Raw genomic sequence first — 22,773 nt, forward strand, 5'->3', positions numbered from 1 at the left:
TTTACTAGTCCCTAAGGACCCCAAAGCGCTTTACATATCCAGACATCCACCCATTCACACACACATTCACACACTGGTGATGGCAAGCTACATAGTAGCCACAGCCGGACGATCTGATTTCCTCGTGTTGGCGTTGTTCCCACATCATCATAATAAATGTTGTTCCAGGTTCAACATTGCAAGTGACCAATCACCTTCTTGTGACGTCATACTTCTGCGACTTATGATATAAAACAAACAGGGGCTAAAAGAGGCTATGGTATGTCTCTGGCAACTTTAACACGATGTCCCAGGACAAATTTGTAAATTTCTGGATTACTGTTAATCTCCATAGAATCAAGAACTCATGTCCAGTTTCACGGCTATGGACCAGTTAATTATGTTTCCAGGTGATAGTTTGATTCATAGATTCAGCACACAACCATTAGTCTAGGCCTTTTAGTTCAAATTCTCTTCACTTATGTTTGTAAAATGATCAGGGAAGCTACTGCAATTTTGCCTGACATTGTTATGACAGCTATATTCACCTGTACATTTATTATATATCATAATATATTGACGGGAGAGCTATATTCACCTGTACTTTCATAATAAATCATAATACATTGACACGCAATTCTCTGTCTGGAGAACACTGGTTCGCAAGTAGCCTATCACTAGCAAACAAACAGCTATCCATTTCAAGGAAAACATATCGAACCGGCAACCTTCCGATTACAAGGCGAACTCCCAACTCTTGAGCCACGATCGCCCCACAGTAAGTAAGCTGTGGGGCGTAAGCTAGTAAGCTATTAAGTAAGCTATTAAGTAAGCTATTAAGACTCAATTGTACACTGTGTTCGTGTTTTCCTCCGGAAAAAATAAGTTCCGTTGGAGCAGCCTTTCAACGCCTCTCTCTGTCTCTGGCAAGCAAAGTTGACCCAGACAACAAAGTAAAGCTATTTTTCGGCTACCAGCCCGACACGGAACCCACTGTATTAGCCCGAGGTCCCTTTACTACTGTTCGGAGCCGCGGACCTTCAGTAACAGTAATAAATCACAGCAATAGTACATTCACGTAGTTGTAAACAGCATGATAATATATTAAGTAATCCAAAGTATTCAGAATACGTTACTCTCATTGAGTAACGTAACGGAATACGTTACAGCAGGGGTGGGCAATTCCAGGCCCCGAGGGCTGGTGTCCCTGCAGGTTTTACACGTGTCCTTGAACCAACACAGCTGATTTAAATGGCTAAATTAGCTCCTCAACATGTCCTGATGTTCTTCAGAGGCCTGGTAATGAACTAATCATGTGATTCAGGTGTGTTGACCCAAGGTGAGATCTAAAACCTGCAGGGACACCGGCCCTCGGGGCCTGGAATTGCCCACCCCTGCGTTACAGAATACATTTTGGGCCATGTATTCAGTATTCTGTAATGGAATACATTTTAAAAGTAACCTTCCCAACACTGCTAAACAGTTATTTGGGCTGCTGTGAAGCTGATCTAATGATGAAACATTTCCATCCAAATGGGAGTGTTTTTCTTTTCCATGCCTCCATTCACAGGGTGTAAAGGTTTTCACACTAGATAAATAACAAATTCAGCAGGTCTGGATAAACACAGTGGATTCACTTAGGATTTAATACTGGTTATACCATGCACAACAAGGGCTTGCAATGACTCATTGTTATACAGTGATATTTTGTAGGTGTAGTTAGTATGCCAACCTTTATTCCATTCGTAGCCATTCTACTATAATGTAGATAAAATATAAAACATTGCATCCATAGTGAAAGTCAGATTCTAGTTTGTTCTACCTGCTTATAAAGGATTCCTAAATATTAACATAAATAAATAAAAAACATTCATTTTTAAGTTGAATCATGGGTGTGTTGTACAGTCTTCTGATTTGCAAGTTTTGTTTAATGTATGTCTGTACACAAACTACACTTAATTCACTGTAACACCTTGTGCAAAATACAGAATTTATTTGCGGATTCTGTTATAAATATTAGGAAGCCGGACAGTGTCAGATGAGCTGGCAGGATGCAACAGTTTTTGCTATGTTAGGTCAGCATTTTCTACACAGTACAGAAGACATTAAAGTGTTAGATGTGTTGTTTAGTGTCTTCACACACTGTTTTTGGTCAAATAAGCAAAATCGCATAATACTTCAATTTAAGACTGCAATGCTTTCTAAGAGTGGCTGTGAGTGTGTTTATTTCAGCAGGGTCTTCATAACTCTTATGGAAGAACCTTTGTAACCACCACCAAAGTGGTTCCAGTGATTCAGGTAGTGGAAGAGTTGGTAAAGCTGGTTCCTCTTTGCAAATCCTGGTGCTTGGGGAATCTTGCTGTGGTATGCAGAGTAAAAAGCGCTGTTGAAGCCACCAAACATCCCAGCAATACCCAACTCAAACTCAGAGTGCCCATAGAAGGAAGCAGGATCGAAGATGACTGGGCCGTCTGCACACTCTGCCACGTTTCCTCCCCATAAATCTCCATGTAGGAGAGCGGGGACTATCTCCACATCTTTGAAGAACTGGGGGATCTTCAGCTGGAAATAAGAGACACAACATGCACATTACAATGCTGAAACAATCATAATGTCTTGTGCAAAATATGTTTAATTTCAAACAGAATCAAAGGGAGGTTGCACCTGTAACTCAGCCCATAGTTCTCTGGTCTCCCTGTCTCCATACGATTTCTCCACCACGTTAAGCTGGTGCTGTAGCCTCTGCTGGGTGTAGAATGCCACCCAATCACTCTGCCATTGATTGTCCTGGAGAGGTAAGAAAGAGAAGAAACTGTGATGCTGCTGAAATTCACTTTAACATCTTGAAGATTTGGAGACCAAACATTTGTAACACAACTTAGAGACATCAATACTGTACACCTTCCCCTAGAATGCAGACACAGTATATCGACACGTATACATTGGCTTTACCTGTGGCAGATATCCACAGCATGTAGTTACATGGAAGCCAAATTTTTCAACAGCAGCCACATCTGACTGACCCGCTCCTTTTCCTGCATATATAGCCGCAATATTAATAAACAGTCATCACAAACGTTTTACCTAAAATATGACACAGTTCATTATTATTCATTGGTGTGTGTGTGTGTTCTTGTCTAGCTATCTTTGTGAGGACCGAAATCTGCATTCTACTATACTTGTGAGAACCAGCAGTCACTTGTGAGGACACACAACCCGGTCCTCACATTTTTGAAGGCATTTAAAGCCATTTTTGAGGCTTAAAACGTGGTTTTAGTGTCAGGGTTACAATTAGGTTATGGTTAGGTTTAGGGTAAGGGTTAGGGTTAGGCATTCATTTTTAATGGTTAGGGTTAGGGTAAGGGGCTAGGGAAACCATTATGTCAATGAGGGTCCTCACTAAGATAGCTGAACGGGGTTGTGTGTGTGTGTGTGTGTGTGTGTGTGTGTGTGTGTGTGTGTGTATTATCCACATTGTGGCATCCTAAAATTAAGTTAAACTGAATTACCCACTGTCTGTTGCTCTTTATTTAATTTTTCCAGTTGTTTCTTGTTGTGAAGATGCAGATCTGCCATCTTCTCTCCTAGCTGTTTTGAGTACCTGCTCATTGCATTTAAAAATAAAGTATGTCATTGAAAAAATATTTTGCTCAGTGTTTCTAAAACTAAATTCATCTGCCCAAATTCTGCTTTAAACTGCACTAAAGAAAAAAATGTAGTCAAGAGCTCTCTTACTTGCTAAGACTGTTCATGTCCAGATGTTCCATCACAAATACAGAGCCTCCCGTGTCAAGCTCAATCACCTTTATGGGCTTGGGGACTTTCACGGTTTCTGTCTTTACAATAGCCTCCAAACTGGCCACTTCTCCATCAAACATCAGTTTGGCCTGGATAAATTAAAGACAGGACAACACGGTCTGGTAAACACAAGCTTCAGTAACTGTAAATATTTGCATCGTTCTCCACTCCACAACACCCGCACAAAGTCCACGGACAGTAGTGTGGTGCAGCTGCTGGATCATGTCCTATTCATTTAAGTCCCGAGTTGAGCACACGCCGAAAGCCGACCATGAACTAACTGAATGACACAACAGTTAAAGAAAATGAAAAACTAACAATGGCAGATACCTCACTCTTGTGATTTGTCTTTACAAACACTTTCCCAGTGTCAGTATGATAACTCTGTCCCTCGCTGATGCATCCACCTCCAGCATGACCAGCTGATTTCAGCATGGTTGTCCCCAACTCCTTCTTTAACTTAGCTTCCATGATTATTTATCATCAGTTCCAGGACAGTTACAGCAGGACTAAAACCAACTACGCATTGCAAATGCGGGTATGAAAGTCTTTCTGACAGTTTCCGTTGTGGCAGCCAACCAGGACTTTGTCCCGAAGCAGGATTTTGTTTTGCTTCCGGTATGTAAATAATGATAGAGTAGTAGCCAATCATAAACAAGTCTGGGTTGTTTATGATTGGATTGATTTCTACTTTGTCCAATAGTTGCGACGTCTGCCCGGTCACGTGAACGTCGCCATGGTGCCAAGTGAGGCTACAGCTATACGCTACGAGTTTAACTATGGTTCTGCAGAAAAACCGGCATGACCAGCAAAGAAATGTGTTTACTCCTCGGAGCGACCGGTGTTGGTAAGACGTTGTTGCTCAAACGTCTACAAAATATCCTTTGTGGCCATGTGAATTTCTTTGACGTAAAAGGAAATACTACCAAATAGCTTAATTAGCTAACTAATTTAGCCTATGAGCTTGTGTAGTACTTAAGTTGCTAAGTAATGGACGACCAGGGTCTGTATATCGCCTTTCCCAATTGCCAAATGTCGATACCCAGTGTTATTTTATTTTGCATCGGTATGTGTACAAATTCATCTTCATAATAAGACCTCTAAGAGAGATTATTATTACAATATAGAAGCTATGATAGCCCTTATTAGTTTGGAAATTCGCATTACTGCAGAAATTAGTGCTGTACTGTAATGTGAAATTGTCAATGGTCAGAAAGTGGATAATAACAATAATAATTATAATTATATAAAACAATAGGAAACATGTACAAGGTAGAAGTATAATTTAAATGTGTGTACATATATGGCGCAGTGATAAAATATAACATCTTTAGATGCCTAGAAGCAACAAAACAGAACCCCCAGATGATGCTAATAGGAGATGGAGTGTTGAAAACAGTTGCACACTGTTATTTATCAGTCCCTAATGTGTGCATGTGTAAATATACATGTGTTTTACTGCTGCGGCTCTGCTAGATGGAAAGACCTCCAATATTGCTCCTTTACACACCGTGGGTCCAGCAGCCTGACGCTTAAGAAGCTGCTCAGTGCTGTAAGAGTGTCCTGCATTGGGTGGGAGGTGTTTAGCTACAATGCTACCGGTCACTTACTACCTCCACTGGGTCAAGAGGGCATCACGTTGGCACTCTTGGTCTACCTGTTTCAATTCTTTTTGTCCCCAGTAGAGATACTGCTGCCCCAACAGACCAACACCATTACAGATGGCTGTTGGAACCACAGAGTCATAAAATGTCTTCAGGAGCTTCTCCTGCACTTCAAAAGTCCTTGGCATACTTACCAGATACAGCCTGCTAGCTATTTCTGTATTTTTCCAGTTGCTTTTATTCTAAAAATTATATTTCAGAGATTGAAAGGGAAGTGATCTGCAACAGCACAAGTTAAACACTATCCTCCAGTTGCCTAGATTACATGCATGGGGCCCATCGCATATAAACTTTGCCCAAATTGGTGGATTATTAATAAACTGTCATCTGAGCAGATGACATGATCTCATTTGTGAGGTGACAAGTGAACAGTAGTCTCTCAGCTGTGACATCACCAACCTTACTCATAACAAATATTCAAGTTCTACTTTCATAGCTCATAAAATATTGCATAAACATTTCAAAATGTTTTTCTTTAAAGCTGATAGCAATGCTGGCTCAAGTCAATTTTCCTATCAGATTTCATTTACAGTTTATCGTACATGGTTTAGATGAATTAGGGACACCACCTTCAACTCTTCCCACAGTAAGTACTAATGGACAGTTCAAATTCTCTGACACCTTATCCGTGTAATTTCTTCAATCTCCAGTCTTCATTCTTTGTAGGTAGGAACCAATCTGACAGACCTGACCGTGAAGAAGAAGAAGGTGACTGTGAGAGAGCTGGGAGGCTGCATGGGCCCTATATGGCCCAGTTACTTCAAAGACTGCTCCTCTGTCATTGTATGATCTTTGTATACATGCTGTTTATATTTGTAATATTCAATATGGGTTTTCTAAATTGAAGTGTTTGAGTAGATTTCTTTTGTTTACATTTCTCCATAGTTCATGGTGGATTCAGCCAACATTGCTCAGATATCCTCCTCCTGTATCCAGCTGCTGTCAGTACTCTCAGCTGAGCCTCTGAGCAAGGCCTCTGTGCTTATTCTCTTCAACAAGAGGTGACACTCCTAGAATACACATCAGTCTCTATTAGTGTTTTACTATATTGTACAAGATCTCTAGCAGGTTTAATGCAATTTGTATGTAATAAGGAAAGCTAATAATACCACTAGGAAATTTTTGATTTTCTTTTCCAATTTTAAATTTTTCCCCCAGGGACACGCCTTGCACTATGAGCCTTATAGAGATAAAGTCACTGTTCAGGATGGATGACATTGTTGCATCTGCGACTCAGCCAATCACAACACTGGAAGTCAGTGCCAGATCTGGAGAGGGACTTAAAGAGGTGATGAGCTGGCTGGAGTCCGTCACAGTCAAGTGACATACGCTTACTGACTACTTCATTAGGTACACATGTACAATTACTCTTTCATGCAAATATCTAATCAGCTAATAACATGGCAGCAACTGAATTAGTTTAAGCATTGAAACATGGTAAAGATGATCTGCTGAACCGAGTTCTCTGGCCTTGTTGTTGTAGATGGTCAGAGGAGAAGGAGACCAGAGGGGCTAAGAACAGGAAACAGGCTACAGTTTGCACAGGCTAACCAAAGTTAGACATCAAAGAATTGAAAAATGTTGCCTGGTCCAGTGAGTGTCAGTTTCTCCCGGGAATTTGGATGGTATTGTTACAATTTGGCATAAATAAAATGAAAGTATAGATCCACCCTCCCTTGTATCAGAGGATCAGGCTGGTAGCGGTGTAATGGTGTGCCAGATATTTTCTTGGTACCCTGCACCCAGCAGGATAACGCAGTATGTCACAAAGCTCCAGTCATGAACTTGACAATCAGTTCACTGTACTCAAATGGCCTCAAGAGTCACCAGATCTCAATCCAGTGGAGCACCTTCAAAGTCTGGTGCAAACTCACACCATGGTTGTGCACATGACAAATCTGCAGCAAGTGCATAAGACTGTCAAGTCAATATGGACCAAAATCCAAGGAATGTTTCCAGCACCTTGTTAAATAGAATTAAAACAGTTCTGAAGGAAAACTAGTGAGGTATACCTAATAAAGTGGCCAGTGACTGTGTGTGTGTGTGTGTGTGTGTGTGTGTGTGTGTGTGTGTGTGTGTGTGTGTGTGTGTGTGTGTGTGTGTCAGTCTCTGTATTTGTATCTTATAATAGTGATACTGTTTATACAAAACTCTTAAAAATGTTCTGCCTTTTGGTCTTTATCAGCTTATATGCTACTCTGTTGAGGTTTTCATGGTGTGTTTCTCGCGTAAGAGTGTTTATCTTTGGTAACACAAAGACATAACTGTACATTAGGCAGAGTGAAGAGGATGAAGTGATAGTATAACAGGATCAAATGATTGTCTCATTTGTAAAGGTCTTACTTTCATGCATTTGTTATTCCACACAGAGTGGGAATCTGGGGTATTCCTGATTGATAGTGTGACTTATCAAAGTTCCATGGCTGTTTTCCTTGGCTGTAAATCACATGAACTCTGTCTGAAATTAAAAAAAAAGCTCTTTCGCTTCAGATTTAATATAAAAAAAATGAGTAACAACTCTTGAAGATTTTACAGAATATTTTCTCATGTAAGGCATTCAGTATTTACCTTTGTATATGTTTTTTTTCTTAATGACAATTTGGATTTTGTGTATGAACTTTGTTTTCAGTGTATGTGGATGTTATGTTATGTTTTAATTGAGAGGAGCAGTTTTTTGTGTTTCTTTTTTGGCTTATTGTTGCTTTTTTTCTGTTTATTCTGGTAGTGGTGTAATGTAAGAACAGGTAATATTGCTGACTTCATTACCAGCAGGGGGCGCAAACTGCTTATGAGACAGCGATACTGGGTGTGTTCCTGAGTCGTCATGATTTCATGTGACATGTATTGATACCAAGGGAAATGAGTAAATGCAAGTGAATAAACCCATGTGAAGAACTGAGCAGTGTTGTAAATACACTCCTATATTTGGTGAAGTCAGTGGTTTGCAAGCAATGAATAAACTCATATTCATACATTTTCTAAGGTTACTTAATATGAATTATTTGCTCACAGTCCTCCCAAACTATTACTTCATTCACCACTTGAATTTCATAATAGCAGACTGGTATACATTGATTTTTCCCCACCAGCTCTGTTCCAGCATAGCATCCATATACCAGTATGATGCAGTACTTCAGGCAGGGAACAGGTAAATGTGCACATACTGAGAATGTGTAATCAGCAGTGACCACCTAAACCCGTAATGCATCTTCCCTGTACTTACAGCTTAGTTTGTTGACAGCAAAATATAATCAGACCTTTTGTTTCTACGTTGTAGGGTATGACCTTGAAATTGTACTTGACACTTAGTAGTTTGATTTTTTTAAAAAGGTGTTATCTCTGTTGTAGTCCGTTCATTAAAAGAGGAGCAGGATATGTTGCTGCAGTGAAGAGCAGATTCAGCTTGCGTCTACCTAAAGGTTATTGTGCATTACAAGAATATAAAAACAACTAAGAATAGCTTTTTCATACAAGTCCATCGGGCTGTAGTTTGGTGTGCAGTTAGAGCAATATTTCAAGAGGACAATTTAGTGAATTTCCATTTTTCTAAAATATTTTCTCCGGTTTAGTTTGTCCTCATAAGAAGGGGTTTTGACTGCTCTGTGCGGCCTGTGATCCCTGAGCACTTGCTGAAGAGAAAGGCAACAAGGGCTCAGGGAGCCTCACTGGCAAGTCCAGTCCAGGATGGGTGGGGTGAGTATGTGACGACGGGATGCTGGCACCCGGATGACTTGTAGGCAGGGGCAAGGAGGCACTGTATGGAAGAGAAGTGGCGTGGGGAGCCGTCAAGGCGGAGCCGGAGCCCATTTGATTGAGACTTAGCTTCGGCTGATCTGTTTGGAATGGATTGCTGGGTGAAGGAGCATTCAGGCCTATGTAAAAAGAAATAAAAAAGAGAAAAAGTCTGTTTTTAACACCTATTCAAAGTTTATTTTTTCTAAAACTGAGCCTTGAACCTGATGAGTCAGTGACTGCTTTTTGTCTCTCATGACGCTACAGTTTCAAGCACACACCGTTCCCAAAACTCATCTGAGATTTAAAGGCAGGAGCAAAAAACTTTAAATTCTCATTCACAAACCAACTGCAGAGTACAAAAAACAGATACCAGCAAGGATAAATGGAAAAATGGAAATATCTAGCACTCTGCACGTGGGGGTTTTACTGCAGTCGTTACATGGCAGCGGATTATCACTCGCCTGCATTTACCAGTACATGGCACACACTGGTAAATGATTAACACGGCCAGGTGGTGGTTGTGCTCATCTTATGCACAACCAGCACCTGGCTGATTTAAATACAATGTTTTAACTACTCTGCATGTCCAATAAGAAAGCACAATGACTGCACCTGCAGACAATAATGCAAAACATACCTGATAAAAACGGGTTCTTGTTCTTGGCTGATGGGTTTGCTGGGATCAAGCTGTCCAAGTTCACCAAGGAAGCTGCCGAAGAGTCCAGGAAGGACTCGGGTGTCCGGCATGTTCGAGGGCTGGGGTCATTCAGGCTTTCTCGAAGACGAGAAAGGTCAAAAAGCTCAGGGCTATCCTCTCGCCCACTAGCCCCGTTCACCTGACCACCATCCATAGCGTCATCAAACAGATCAGCATCTGTCAGCAGAAAAGTAGAAAGACACAGCACTGTAAGTGGAACCAATGTAGAAAAAGTAGAACAAGAATAGCAAATAGTGTATTGTTTACCTGAGGGACTTAGAGTTCGGGGAGGAGGTTCTGTAGGTGCTGATCTTCCTGAAGGCGCTGTGAACAGATCAGCTCCTGAGGAGGGTAAAAACATGACAGAAATGCTATCTAACTTTCTGTGGAACATAGGTAGTTTTTAAGATATCCAGGTGACGTCTTTATTTTAGTTACCCTACTTGTAAGTGAAAACACTCACCTGTATTTGCAGGCAAAGACCATACTCGGCCTACAGGACTGAGGCTGGAGACGTTGTCCTGCGGTGGATCCCAGGGGTTGGCTGGAGGTTCCCACGGTGGGGGAGGGCTGTTTGAAGGTGGAGGTACCATCCATGGAGAATCAGCTCTTGGAACGCGGCTGCCTTCTTAATTAACACACAAATAAAAGAATCTGTTAGCCGGTGAGCAGTTAAAATGATTTTGTAGCTACAAAAAGCAAAAAGAAAAAAAAAAAATTCTTCATCTTCATATGATTCCATCTAACATAATATACCATGACCAAGCCAACTCAAGGCTCACCGAAAGAGTCCCAATGGTCTGTACCTCCAGCCCCAGCAGCTGCCTGGTGTGAGGCATTATTCCACCGATGGTCACTGGGAGGCAGATCTGTAGGTACTGCAAAAACATCTACCAGGTCCATAAAGGCCGTCTGACCACATTCATCAAAGAAAAAACACAAAACCAGGAAAAAAAAAAGGTTTATATTTCAACATATATTTTGATAGTATTATTGAACTTTTTCATAGTCATATACTACTGTGCTTATGTTTCAAGCTTTCATACCCCGCCTTTTTTCTCCATTTCACGTTTGCTCTCGTCCAGAGCTTTCTGGAGCAGGGACTCATGTCCTTGGCGGCTGAGCTCCTCCTTTCAACAGATGAAAGACACACGTAAGCCTTTATGGGTCACATATTGTCACATCACGCTATATTTATCACTCAGTGAGGGTGCGCAGGAAAAATAGATGGCTTGCATTTTCCCTATGCAACATATGTACACAGTTGCCAGAAAATTCCCTGGCCAAAGAGAGGACAGAAAGCAGAGCATCCCTGTGATCTCTAACAGAGCAGTTCTATTGTGCTACTATATAGGAGTGTAGACAGAGAGGGTAAAAAAGGGGGAGGAAAGAGACAAAGAGAGTGAGACAGGACGCAGGGGTCCAAAGGTTGCAGAGATAATACAACAAAGTGAACGTTATACAACTTTTTCAAACAAGGCAAAGAAAAGGAAGCAGAAAGTGTGACAATAAGGCACTGTAAAGGTTGTATGGGGGAAAATATCATTTAAAAAAAAATACAGAGCGAAAGGATGATTTAGGACAAGTAGCACTGATCATATAATGGCTTATGTTGTAACAGAGGACTGAAATGAAACAGGTAATATTCTCCTGAGCTGTTCAGGAAGCAAGTCTGAATTTACATTATAAATACAGTATTGTGTAAAAGTTTTAACCCACATTTCATTTCCTTATATATCACTGGGATATAAAGAAGTAGGCGAATTAGTAATGTATTTATTTCTGATTTATTTATTTAAGATGTTGGCTGTCTTTTCTTGTGTTCTCTCTCTCTCAAGATGATCCCACACTGTTACGATAATGTTGAGGTGTGGGCTCTGTGGAGGCTAATTCATGACTGATAGTGTTTCCTTGCTGGATTTTTCCTGTTTCTTAAGAACATGATAAACCCTGAGACACATTGGCGACCTGCCCAGGGTGCACCCTACCATTCGCCCTATGGTAGTTGGGATACACTCCAGCCCCCCCATGACTCTGAATTGGATAAGCCAATGAAGATGGATGGATGGATGACTTTCAGATGCTTTCCATTTCCTTTTTTAGTCCTTCCACTTCTTTTGTCCTCCACTTGTCTGATTTCCTTAAATTTATAATGAACACACCGCACACCATGCTGAGATATGGCGAGTTTTAGCTAATAGCTTTGTGGGAATCACCTTGTTGGTGCAAAATGATTCTTTTTTGCTTGTCAAACCGTGTCATCTTTAGTACTTTTCATAGATTCAACTAAAGAAAATGGAACAAACTTGATTTTTGTGACGGGCTGTAAGTGCCAAAATATACAATTTAAAATTGATCTTTGCTAAATTGTCTGTGTTTACACAGCACCGATTCATCACTTGAGCAAGCTGCCTTTTTTATGCCTAAATTATTGTTTTTTAAGCCACGTAACACTACCAAACAAAAAAAATTCCTTTAATAATGAGTGGAAAAAACAGTCAATGTCCAAGGAAAAGCTTTGAAAGACCTCCAAAAAGCCTTGAGAATTATGGCTTAAGACAACTTTAAAAGTAAAACAGTTACAAGAAGTTCCGTAGAAGCCAGAAATGAGGGGGTGGCTCAAGTCTTTTGCACAGCACTGTAATTCACACTAAAGTGACAAGTGTGGTCATCTGCACCTTCATTTTTCATAAATTACTTGTGAAAAATGTCACGACAGTTCTTACTGTCTATTTCAAAAGTGCTTACGAAATGGTTCAAGTCCTCTCACCCACTCCCCAGGACACTCTACCTGCTGGTGCTCCTCCTTGCTCAAGCTCAGGGCCAACTGGAGCTGAGTTTCCTCGTCCATATCCAGGTCAGCCGCAGCAGGAGCGCGTTGGACTGGCTGTGAAAGTGTAAACCAGTGAAGGATTTACAGTCAGCTTCCATTTTAACAGAAATAACGTTGGGCATCCTCACAGTACTTCGCAAGCAAATTTAACAGGTTTCCCAATCAATGTGAAGGAGCCAGTCCTTTGCCCTTCCCTGACACCACACCAGAAGGTCAGCAGCACCAGGTCAGAGCCTGAGATGTGTGTCTCATACAAGTGTACTCAGAGGAAAGAACTTATGGTTAGTATATAAAAAAAAGAAAAAAGGATGAAACCACAATTGGTTAATTTTTGGAGAAAGTTGCATATCTCTTTGCTGTTCAAAAGTGAGTGAGTGAAGGGGGGCACAGTTCAGTTGTAGGAAGGAGAGAAAGTGAGTAGGCATGCAGTTGCTTCTGTGAAGGAAAAACACTGGAATGTGATACTGGGTTAAGTGTTTAGACCAAGGGACTAAAAAAAATGCAAAGGTAGCTGCATCCCTCCCAGTATACATGTACCTGGTGGGCCTCCTCTTTGCTGAGGCTCATAGCGATCTGGAGCTGGGTCTGCTCATCGATATCCACTCGAGGAGGTGGCTAGAGTTACACATGAGGGAATTGGAGGAAGGCAAATCAAAAAATTGGTAAAATGCATGCTTGATTTTGCTGTAATGATAGGCTATGCTGGAAAGAAGAGAAACAGATCAAATGCCTTGGATTTCTTATCAAAATCACAGCCGATTTGTCTGATTGCTGAAGTGGAAACTGATATGCACTCTAATATATTCCTACAGGAGCTGAAGCAGGAAGTCTCCGAGGGCAAAGCTGCCCTTGGCATGGAGACCGGGGCAGGCTGTGGAAGCTTGAGAGTGGATCAATGCACACATTCTGTCTGGCTTCTCACTCTTTCGCTCCCAGCTTCCTCACTCTGCTCGGTCATTATTGGCTACATCAGAGGTTGAGCTGATGATATCATTTTCTGACAACAGTTCTGGGAAATACATAGTCAGGAGCAACACTTCACCACTGTGGCAGCTGTTTAATGTTTTACTACAGCATAAAATGTCAGCAGCAAAGCGAAGAAGCCTCTTTCTGTCTGGCGCATGTGCCTGTAAGCGTGAAAGGTTTGTGCTCACTGAAAGAGCGAGTGTGTTGTGTGTTTTTGTACCTTTTCACTTTCTTCTCGGCTCATAGCCAGGGCCAGCTGCAGCTGTAGCTCCTCTTCGCCACTGGTTGCTGGTCGTGCTTGTTCCAGGTCTGGAGCTAGTTGAGGAGAGGAAGAAGAGGCTACAGAGAAAGAGCAGAGGGGAGTGGGTTTTAGGGAGGAATGGGGAGCCATAGGATGGAGGGAGAAACATGAACAGATGGAGGGAGGAAGGGGATGGAAAGCCAAGACAGAAACACTTTAGGGTGATTTTTAAGGTCAGAAACGAGCTGGCACCATTTTTGCATGTTAATTTTCCATTGCCTGTTGTTAAGGGCCTTTGATCACATTGCTTGCCACAGTCTGCCTGCACTGAGAACAATGGTGTGGCTGTGTGGAGAGTTCGGCTGGTGGTGGGGGAGAGGAATGGATGGATTGGAGTGGGGCCCACCTTATTACCCCGAATCCTCTGGGCAAGTTGGAGGATTCAGGTCCAGATTTGAGAGAGGGAATAGGGAAGGGGGTGGGGGGGGAGCTGGCAGCTTACCAGTCTGGGTGCCAGGCTGTGGGTCACAGGGCTAAAAGAGGGAAGCAGGCCACACGCTGGAAAAGTCAGGTCTCGGAAGCCAATCTTTTCCACCGCACTGCCCCTCAATATCCCCGTCTGAGCTGGAATGCTTTCTAGCAATTAGCTGCTGACAACCTAGTGACCCCCTCCCACGGTACTAATCATTATCGTTATCATTATCATGGAATCTTCTGGAAATCACCAAAATATCCCCCCATTTTATAGTTAAAATCAGCTAGAGAGAAACAACAACAGAGGAGTGGGGGGGGTTCTAAATCATCTGGGGTTTCCTTATCCAATTCCTTCCTATGATTTCTGGAATGGATAGGATAGCCTTCGTCAAATAAACCATGCTATTTTTATAGTATCTCTGAACCACAGAACCAGAGCTAGGAATTGGACGCTGGCCACGTGCTTCCGCTGGCACTCATTCTTGCTCAGAAAAGTATGCTAGTAATTTCTATTAAGTGGAAAATCTGTTGAACAAAAAAAGAAAGAAAGAAAATACAGTCATATACCGTCTTGCGCGTATGTTTACTTTTCCCCCATGAAGCAAGCCACAGACATGAAAAGATAAAAAGAAACATCTGCCCTTGAGACACCACAAGAGCAAAAGTTACTAACAGCCTTTTTAAACAACATTCCCCACAAAGACCACACATTTACCAAAGTATAGTACAGACCAGTAACACCACATTTATAAATGATGCATTTAGCTTTCCAGTTAGAGCTGTCACCTGTAGCTGATAAAGTCTGTGATACCATCTCTGCTCAGTCGCACACTGAAAATTTCAGTCTTATATCATCGACCCATCTAATGACCTAAACACTTAAGTGGCAGATGACAGAGTATCACCTCAAGCAAACATGCTGTAAACCCGTGGTTTTGCGTTGGAGTGAAACAAGCACACATTGGGCCTCCTCTCTATCATAAATCCAGTTTAGCTGCCAGGCAAGTGGAATGAAAGGAATGCAGATGCCCAACAGTGTTAAGAGAGCAAAACTGAAATGAAATCGCAGTCAGTTTATGCATATCAAGGCCCAGAAAGGTGGAGCCTGAGTATTAAAACAGCATCAAGGTAGTGTTCAGTTACAGGTGAGAACTAATAGTGTTTTGGAAACTACCTTGAAAACAGGTTTTGATTCACTTCATCATACATAAGAGTTCAGGGAAGTTATCAGATGAACTCATGACCATGTTAACTTGTGACTTGCCATGTACGTAATTCAGAGAAGTGGCAGCTCCCGTGGAAAAGGAAATATTGAAGTATTCAATGTAACATATAAAGTCTGTAGTTACACAACAACCCCTGCTACTCACAGCGGAAGGAGGAAGGAGAGCTTCTGCACCTGCCGCCGTCATCTATCGGGTATCCTGGGTAAGGAGGAGGCAAGGGACTCGAACCTAAGCTACTTGTGACCCCCGTCATGCGTGTTTTGGTCTTCAGTGCCTGGGTTCGCTCCTTCTTCAGCTTTTCTTCATCCCTCAACAGAGCCACCAACTGTTTAGCCTTTTCCCTCACATTGAGACCCTGGTCACGTCCATCTCGATCTAAGTACTGGAAGTCTCTCAGTGTCTGAATGCTGTATATGTTGTCCCGGCAATCCCTGGCTACGCGCTCAGACCCTGTTTTGATTAAATAGTCCAGCAGCGTGAGCGCCTTGTAAACATGCCTCCAGTTTTTGCCGTGATCATTGAGCCTCTTCCAGACCATACCCATAACCTCGGTGAAAGCCACAACATTGAAGGTCAGATCTGCAATTTCAGCCATGAGCGAGCTGGAGGGTCCCCAGGGGTCGTTGGAGGTGGCCTCTCTAACCTTTATCTCGGCCTCTGTGTAGTTGTTGACCATGTTTTTCATTTGGCGGCGGATCGATGATGTCTGCATGATGGCAGCGGTGTTTAACAGGTAGAGGAAGAAAATCTAGCAGCAGCAGGCCAGCCCACTGTGTTGCTTCGAGGAAAACGGCTTATTCAGCTTAGCAAAAAAATGCGGTAAAGTGAAGGCCTCTAGGTGACTTCAACAGTGTCCACAAGTGTGCTCCTTCTGAAAGAACAAAAACATGATTTAAGCATGTGCATATATAAAATAAGAATTTAACATAACTTGTCGGCTTTATAACTCCTTATACATCATCTTCTGTCTGCAATTACCAGCAGCATTAGTGAGCTCGCCTAGCTCTCATTGTTTTCCAACCCATTATTAGTGTTTGGAAGGAGAGAAATAACTCCACACCTCTGAGCAAAGTGAAACAAAAAACCTGATCTCGGTTTTCCCCGAATTTACTTGAAGACAGGGGCGATGGCTGAAGGCATGCAGTGCACTGTTCCTGGCAGCCACCAGCTTGACAAATATCTGCTATATCTTATTTCACTCATGACTTTTGCTGCTAATAAAAGCACAGTTTTGTGTCATACCAAACTCACTGTATCTGATGGGACTACTGTTTAATCTGCAGGTGTTGGGCATTATGAGAAAAGGGAGGGGCTCCACCTCCCCTGCTGGTCTGCCCTGGTTACATCATCATGACAGCGGTGGTGGGTCTCGCATAACTAACAAAACACCCAGTGTCCTGTACATTTAAGCATATGTCTATCTGCCTGAATCACCAAAATGTTTTTCTGCAGCAGTTACAGAAAATTATGCTTTTTGCCTTACAGTACATGTCACTTTGTCCTGAACTTTGGATTGCTTTATCTTACATAGTCAGGGGAATCATAAGCTAACTGATAAGCTTCCTCTCCCCCACATAAAGGAGTACAAAGATGAGTGACAGCCCAATCACATCAGTAGGACTTACCAAAATAAAAAAGTAAAACAGTAAAAATTACGCTTGAAAATCTATTGTGTTACACTAAATACGAGCATACTGCTACTTTTGTCTCCCAAAAGCTTTAGCTGTACCTCTGACTGTACCAGGATAAGAGGGAGTGAGTGAGTCTATTTCTGGTTCGAAGAACAGCAGGTTCAGTGATCAATGCAGGCCCGATTCACTGCTTAGGCCCTTCTTGAAACTACATAGCTGTGCCCAGAAAATAAGAGAAATGCGTCCTTCCTGTAACTTTCTGTCAGTGGAAGTCAGTTTAAAGGAAAAGGTGGTTTTATGAGGGCTAGCAGAGGAGAAATGCTTAACAGAAGTCAGTTAAAGTCTCTCGGGACAGATTTCTGCCTCTGTTAATGTGGCAAAATGAAGACGATAAATTCCTTTTAAGTCTAATTTTGGCACCTCGATTTCGTTAATTATCACAAAGCTCAAAGTACAGCCAGGAAGAGAGGCGGGCCCAAAACATTAACACGCACAAAAACACAACTGATTTTCCATTTCTGACCTTGACTTGACAATTTTCAAATTTGGAGGATTTAAACAATTAAAAAAAAAAAAAGTCTTGCTTAAATTAAAAGAACGTGATGTATCTGTACTTATAGGACGCAACCCCCCCGCCCCAAATAAAACTGCTCCCAGATCGGGCCTACATACCCGCCCAGGTATTCTTCAATGCGGGCTACAGCCGTGAGAAAAATCACTGACCCGCTGGGGGAAAGCGCGGCTCTTTTCCTGACATGCTCTTTCTGTCCCAAACTCGGAAGACCGGGGCCATTATTGCGTCAAATGCGATGATCGGGTAGGTGAAGTATGTGAGCGTGACTCAGCCATGTTTCCGAGTTTAAAAGTTAAAACCCCGACAAAACGAAAAGAAACCACGAAAAACATAAAGATCACTTCCCCCGCGTCCACTTTCCCTCTTACCTTCATGTCATAGCGCGTCAGTGGGGTCCCAACTTGGGGCAGCTTTGGGTGGAATAAGAAACGCCTCCGCCTCTCGGCATATCCCGTAGCTTTCGCACAGAGAAGAACTAGTGGAGAAAGATATTTAAAGCCCAAAGCAAAGCAGTCAGCGAGAAGCGCACGGACTGCGTAAGAATCCCAAACTACGGTGCGGTGGCGGAAGCTGCTGTTTTGTTTGTTATCAAACTAAGTTGTGTGTGATTATCACAAATCCAGGCACTGAGCCTGCAGATGGCACAGTCCCCCTATAAACACGCGAACACACACACAGTAAAAATGGATGGATGGAGAGGGAGAGAAGGGGAGGGAGGGAGGCCTGCTCGGTGCATGCAGAGTCAGACTTAACTCTTTCACTGCCTGATGGAAAATCATCTGTGGTAACTGAAGCAGGTGATCACAGCACATGCTGAGGAATCTCTCTTTCTCTGCCACAAACATTCACAGGCTTAAAACAACTAGAACTGTGTGTTATTTGCAAGTGGTGCAAACACACAGCTAGACCGATGTACAATTTTGTACTGTGAAATAAGAACAAATAATCTAAGCCAGGCACAGATCTTTTCACAGAAAGTCAGCGCTGCAACACTTTTGAGTGAACATGCTCTCCCAGGGGGAGTGTACAAAGAACTACACTTCCTTCCCACCAGCTTCTTCCATGCATTCCAGCTCTTTACTTATTTATTAGCACTAATGGGTTCTTGTCTGAACTCCCATCATGTGCATTAAGACCTCAGTCTGTTCTGTATTCACTCTGGCTTGGACTCAGTCAAATGCACAGTGTAAACTGAGGGTGTCTGTATGAAAATACAGTGAGTGCAAAATGATTATCTAAGCTGCTGGAGAGAGTGGAGCGGGTCTTGTGGTTGACTGAGCAGGATATACAGGAAATACCAGCTCAACCTTGTAACAACAAAGACACTCCTGAAGACAACTGAAGGGCAAAGTGCACAGGAATTAAAATGTCATCAAGCGAAATGACAAATGCTGTTATGATTTGGGGGTTAAAAATAATGTATATATCTGAAATAAGCGTGTACTGCCCAGCCCCTTGTGTAGGAATGTACTATTGCTTGCTGCAGCCGCCCTGTTCACTTTCACTGATCCAGTCAGTCAAGCTCATTTCATATACCTCTTTCAGCCCTCCTCCTCTCTGTCTTTATTTCTCCTCAAAACAGATGCCTGAACATTCTTTGTTTCCCAACAAAGGCGTGATGAGGTCAGGACAGGGGGGACATGCAGGCGAGGGCTGGGAAAACAGAGGGGGAGGAGAGAGGACAGCCAATGATGACGTCATGCAAGAAAGCAATCAGACTTCAAGTGTGTGTGCACATGTGTTACTTCTGGAGACATTAATCTGTTGATATAGTCTTATACCTCCTGGGGACACCTCCATTACAGTAAGTGTGTATAATGTAAATCAATACACTGAAAGGAAGACTAAGGTTCAAGGTTAGGCATGTAGTGATTATAGCCATAGTAAGTCTCAGGGATATTAACATGACATCCTATTTCATTAAAAAAGCTGGATGTCTGTGTCAAATGTTAAAAAAAAACTGTAAAGTGTAATAATGCAAAGAATTTAAATATAATTTAACCATAAAGTTTATTAAAACTGATACAGACATTATTAAAACTAAGAATTTGAGACACAAGCCTAATTCCCAAAAGTTACCAGACTCTGTAAAATGTAAATAAAAACAGAATAAACACATATTTTATTCACAGAACGTAGAACACATATCAAATGTACAATTATAAGAACAAAATTGGCTCCACTTTGAATTTGATGGCTATCTGTAAAAAAAATCTGGAACTGAGGACATCAGTCGCTGGACTTTTGGGAGAGGAATGTTGTTCCATTCTTGTCTGACAGCCCTTGGTCTTGTTTGTTGTATTTTATGTTACACGAAGAATCAAAGATGGCAGTGTGTCTCAATGATGTTCACATATGGCTTCTTCTTTGCACGACAGAGCTTCAACCTACATGTGTGAATGGCACATGTAGGTACTTCCAGATTTCATGCCTGTTTTTAATGCAGTGCTACCCGAAGGCAGATCGTGAACATCCAGTATTGCTTTTCAGCTTTGTCCATTTCACATAGAGATTTCTCCAGATTCCCTGAATCTTTTGATGAGCTCATGCACTATAGATGATGTGATTTTCACAGCTTTTTCAATTTTATATCAAGAAACATTATTCTGAAATTAACAGTCAGACTTTTGGGGTTTTGGGGGTTTTTTTGTTGCAGATTGGTGAACCTCTGCCCATCTTCAGCTCTGAGAAACTGCCTCTTTAAGATGTTCTTTTTATATCCAATCATGTTACTGACCTGCTGCCAGTTAATCTAATTAGTTGAAAAATGTTCCTCAAACTGTTTCTTTTTAATATCACTTACTTTTCCAGCCTTTTTGTTGCACTGATCACAACTTTTTGAGAGATGTTGCTGCTATTAAACTCTAAATGAGCTCAAATTTTCACAAAAAAGTCAAATGTCTTTATAATTTAAACATTTATATGTTTTCTGTTCTACTGTGAATAAAATGTGGGTTTATGAGATTTGCAAATCATTGTATTCTGTTTTCATTCATAGCATATTTAAAAGTATTTGAAAAATATATGCTTAATTTAATTCAGTACCAGCAACATATTTCAAAAAAGCTGTGTGCTGTGACATCAGAGCTTAGGAAGAGAGCCTTGTTTTCAGTGCACAGTTCTAAGGTTACATCTGTGATCATTTCAGTGTGCATTGCTGCAAACAGCATGGGTAACTTGCTCATTTGCGAAAGGACCATTAAATAATAATACTAAACAATTCAAATAGGTGTTGGAGCAACATATGCTGCTTCTCAAGGAACATTGTTTTTTCGAGGAAAGCCTTGCTTATTTGAGCATGACAGCACCAAACTACATACATTTAGCATGTCGTAAAAGAGTCAGCGAGCTAAGGTGGCATCCAGACCAGACCAATCACAAAAGGAACACATCAGGGAGGATAAAACATTCTGACTAAGAACTCTGACAAAGGAGGGCTCAAACTGTTGTTTAGGTAAACTGCTACATCAAGCAAAGAATGTTAAAAAATGCTAAAATTAGAGGTCATGCAAGACAAAAGAGCAGGGTTTAAAATGGGTGTAGTGTCCTGAAATGTGTATGAATTGGAATAATAATTGACTTTTAGTTAATTGCTGTTGCAACAAAAGCAGCATGATGTGCATAACCATGATCAAGTCATTTCCACTGGTTAATCAACTAACTTCATGCTATCTGTTTGTCTCTGGTGCCCTCTAGGGGCAGTGTTTTTGTCTCCTTCTTATACTTCCTATATCCTAAAAGGACATGTCTTGAAAGCAGATAAGAAATAAAAAAGAAAAAAAAATCTGCAAATTTTGCACAGTGTTAATCTCAAGTACATGCTCTCATCAAAACCAAAGATGCACTAAAATAAGTGGATTCGTGTTTCTGCTCACTTTATGAAGCTCACTGTAATTTTTATTGGAAAATTTTACAATATAATTTCGAAAAATGCAAACTAGCTAATATATTCATGAGCTCTCGCAGACGTTTGCACCTCATTAGTATTTCTAAAAGTATATCAGTGTTCCATTATGTACTGCTGATAGCACCGATTTAGAAACCAACCATCTACTCGTACATTATCAGCTACTATGGCTGCTTATATTACATTATCCATCACAACATGGTTTTCAGTTGTAGCACTAAAGTGCACTTATTAGAGTGAGACTTCAATCTCCATGGCGATCAGCTAGTCTTTTCTATATAACTGCATGTTTTTCAGGTTAAAGAAAGAAACCTTTATGTGAGCTGTCCATTCAAAGTGTCCTTGGATTTTGAAATAGTTTGATGGAGGGAATAAAAGGCTTTGTATCATGTTCTGACTACTGCATTGGACACACAAATGATTTGGTGTGCTCCAGTGGTACACCTTCTCTCTAAAACATCAGCATATCCCTCCTCCAGAAATACAAATTTGATTTATGTTAGTGTACAGTGGAAAAATAACATGACACGCCGCCGGTTCTGCAGACTTTTCGCCAGGCTCTGTGATTCATAAAGCAAAGAGTTGCTCTGTTTCAAGCTTCAACACTTGGAAAAAGTCGTGAGCAATTCAGAAAATAAAGGGGCTTCCAGAATATGCAATCACAGTTCAGGAATAATAAAATCCGTCATACACAGATTTATGTCAGGCGGTGCAGGGATGTGTTGTTAAGTGGGATTTGTTATGAAAACACTGTGGAACTGTTAAATAACAGATATAAATACATATACGGCAAATGGCTAATGTCTCCGTGACAGCATTTCAGGAAAAGAGGATAAGAGGATAAACAAAATTAATTTGCGCTCGCACGTCACACCTCCAATGTCCATGATATGGGCAATTATCTGTACTCTGTCTACCAAACATTTACCCAGAATTAGACAGGAAACACCTGCAGGTCAAGTGCTAAAAATAGAAGCGTGCCAGAACAGATCAGAGTGTTTCGTGCCCCCCATCACACACACACACACACACACACACACACACACAC

The 22,773-nt window shown here is 41.5% G+C and overlaps 3 protein-coding genes and 1 long non-coding RNA gene across 12 annotated transcripts; 2 read left to right on the forward strand and 2 right to left on the reverse strand.

Annotated features, from left to right (window-relative positions):
• Window positions 1–1,611: 1,611 nt before the first annotated feature.
• fn3krp (fructosamine 3 kinase related protein) lies at window positions 1,612–4,389 on the reverse strand. Its single transcript, XM_003442114.5, has 6 exons — window positions 4,108–4,389; window positions 3,715–3,866; window positions 3,489–3,580; window positions 2,932–3,014; window positions 2,644–2,766; window positions 1,612–2,541 (listed from the first exon to the last, which is right to left on the reverse strand). Exons 1-6 carry the CDS (start codon window positions 4,246–4,248, stop codon window positions 2,203–2,205), a joined length of 930 nt encoding a protein of 309 aa, XP_003442162.1. The 5' UTR covers window positions 4,249–4,389; the 3' UTR covers window positions 1,612–2,202.
• A 77-nt stretch (window positions 4,390–4,466) lies between these two features.
• Window positions 4,467–7,370, forward strand: arl16 (ADP-ribosylation factor-like 16). Of its 3 annotated transcripts, none has more exons than XM_013269555.3 (6): window positions 4,467–4,654; window positions 5,972–6,027; window positions 6,108–6,224; window positions 6,327–6,442; window positions 6,600–6,791; window positions 6,925–7,370. In XM_013269555.3, the coding sequence occupies exons 1-5, from the start codon at window positions 4,579–4,581 to the stop codon at window positions 6,763–6,765; spliced, it is 531 nt and encodes a 176-aa protein (XP_013125009.1). In that variant the 5' UTR covers window positions 4,467–4,578; the 3' UTR covers window positions 6,766–6,791; window positions 6,925–7,370. The 3 variants fall into 3 exon arrangements, with proteins under 3 accessions (XP_013125009.1, XP_025762097.1, XP_019213406.1); XM_025906312.1 differs by having other exon boundaries at window positions 4,488–4,624; window positions 5,974–6,027; XM_019357861.2 differs by having other exon boundaries at window positions 4,491–4,624; window positions 5,961–6,027.
• Window positions 7,371–8,191: 821 nt separating this feature from the next.
• epn3a (epsin 3a) lies at window positions 8,192–18,533 on the reverse strand. Of its 7 annotated transcripts, none has more exons than XM_013269553.3 (11): window positions 18,187–18,533; window positions 15,758–16,484; window positions 13,893–13,987; window positions 13,244–13,321; window positions 12,665–12,760; window positions 10,920–11,003; window positions 10,656–10,785; window positions 10,337–10,501; window positions 10,141–10,215; window positions 9,814–10,050; window positions 8,192–9,313 (listed from the first exon to the last, which is right to left on the reverse strand). In XM_013269553.3, exons 2-11 carry the CDS (start codon window positions 16,323–16,325, stop codon window positions 9,018–9,020), a joined length of 1,824 nt encoding a protein of 607 aa, XP_013125007.1. In that variant the 5' UTR covers window positions 16,326–16,484; window positions 18,187–18,533; the 3' UTR covers window positions 8,192–9,017. The 7 variants fall into 7 exon arrangements, with proteins under 7 accessions (XP_013125007.1, XP_013125005.1, XP_013125003.1 ...); XM_013269551.3 differs by having other exon boundaries at window positions 10,337–10,498; window positions 13,893–14,011; window positions 18,187–18,531; XM_013269549.3 differs by having other exon boundaries at window positions 13,893–14,011; window positions 18,187–18,530.
• Window positions 17,930–22,771, forward strand: LOC102082728 (uncharacterized). Its single transcript, XR_269138.3, has 3 exons — window positions 17,930–18,061; window positions 19,401–19,622; window positions 20,475–22,771. It is a non-coding gene; the product is annotated as an uncharacterized LOC102082728 (long non-coding RNA).
• Window positions 22,772–22,773: the final 2 nt, after the last annotated feature.

This window comes from Oreochromis niloticus, linkage group LG4, assembly GCF_001858045.2.
Source record: "Oreochromis niloticus isolate F11D_XX linkage group LG4, O_niloticus_UMD_NMBU, whole genome shotgun sequence".
In the NCBI taxonomy this organism is placed as follows: domain Eukaryota; kingdom Metazoa; phylum Chordata; class Actinopteri; order Cichliformes; family Cichlidae; genus Oreochromis; species Oreochromis niloticus.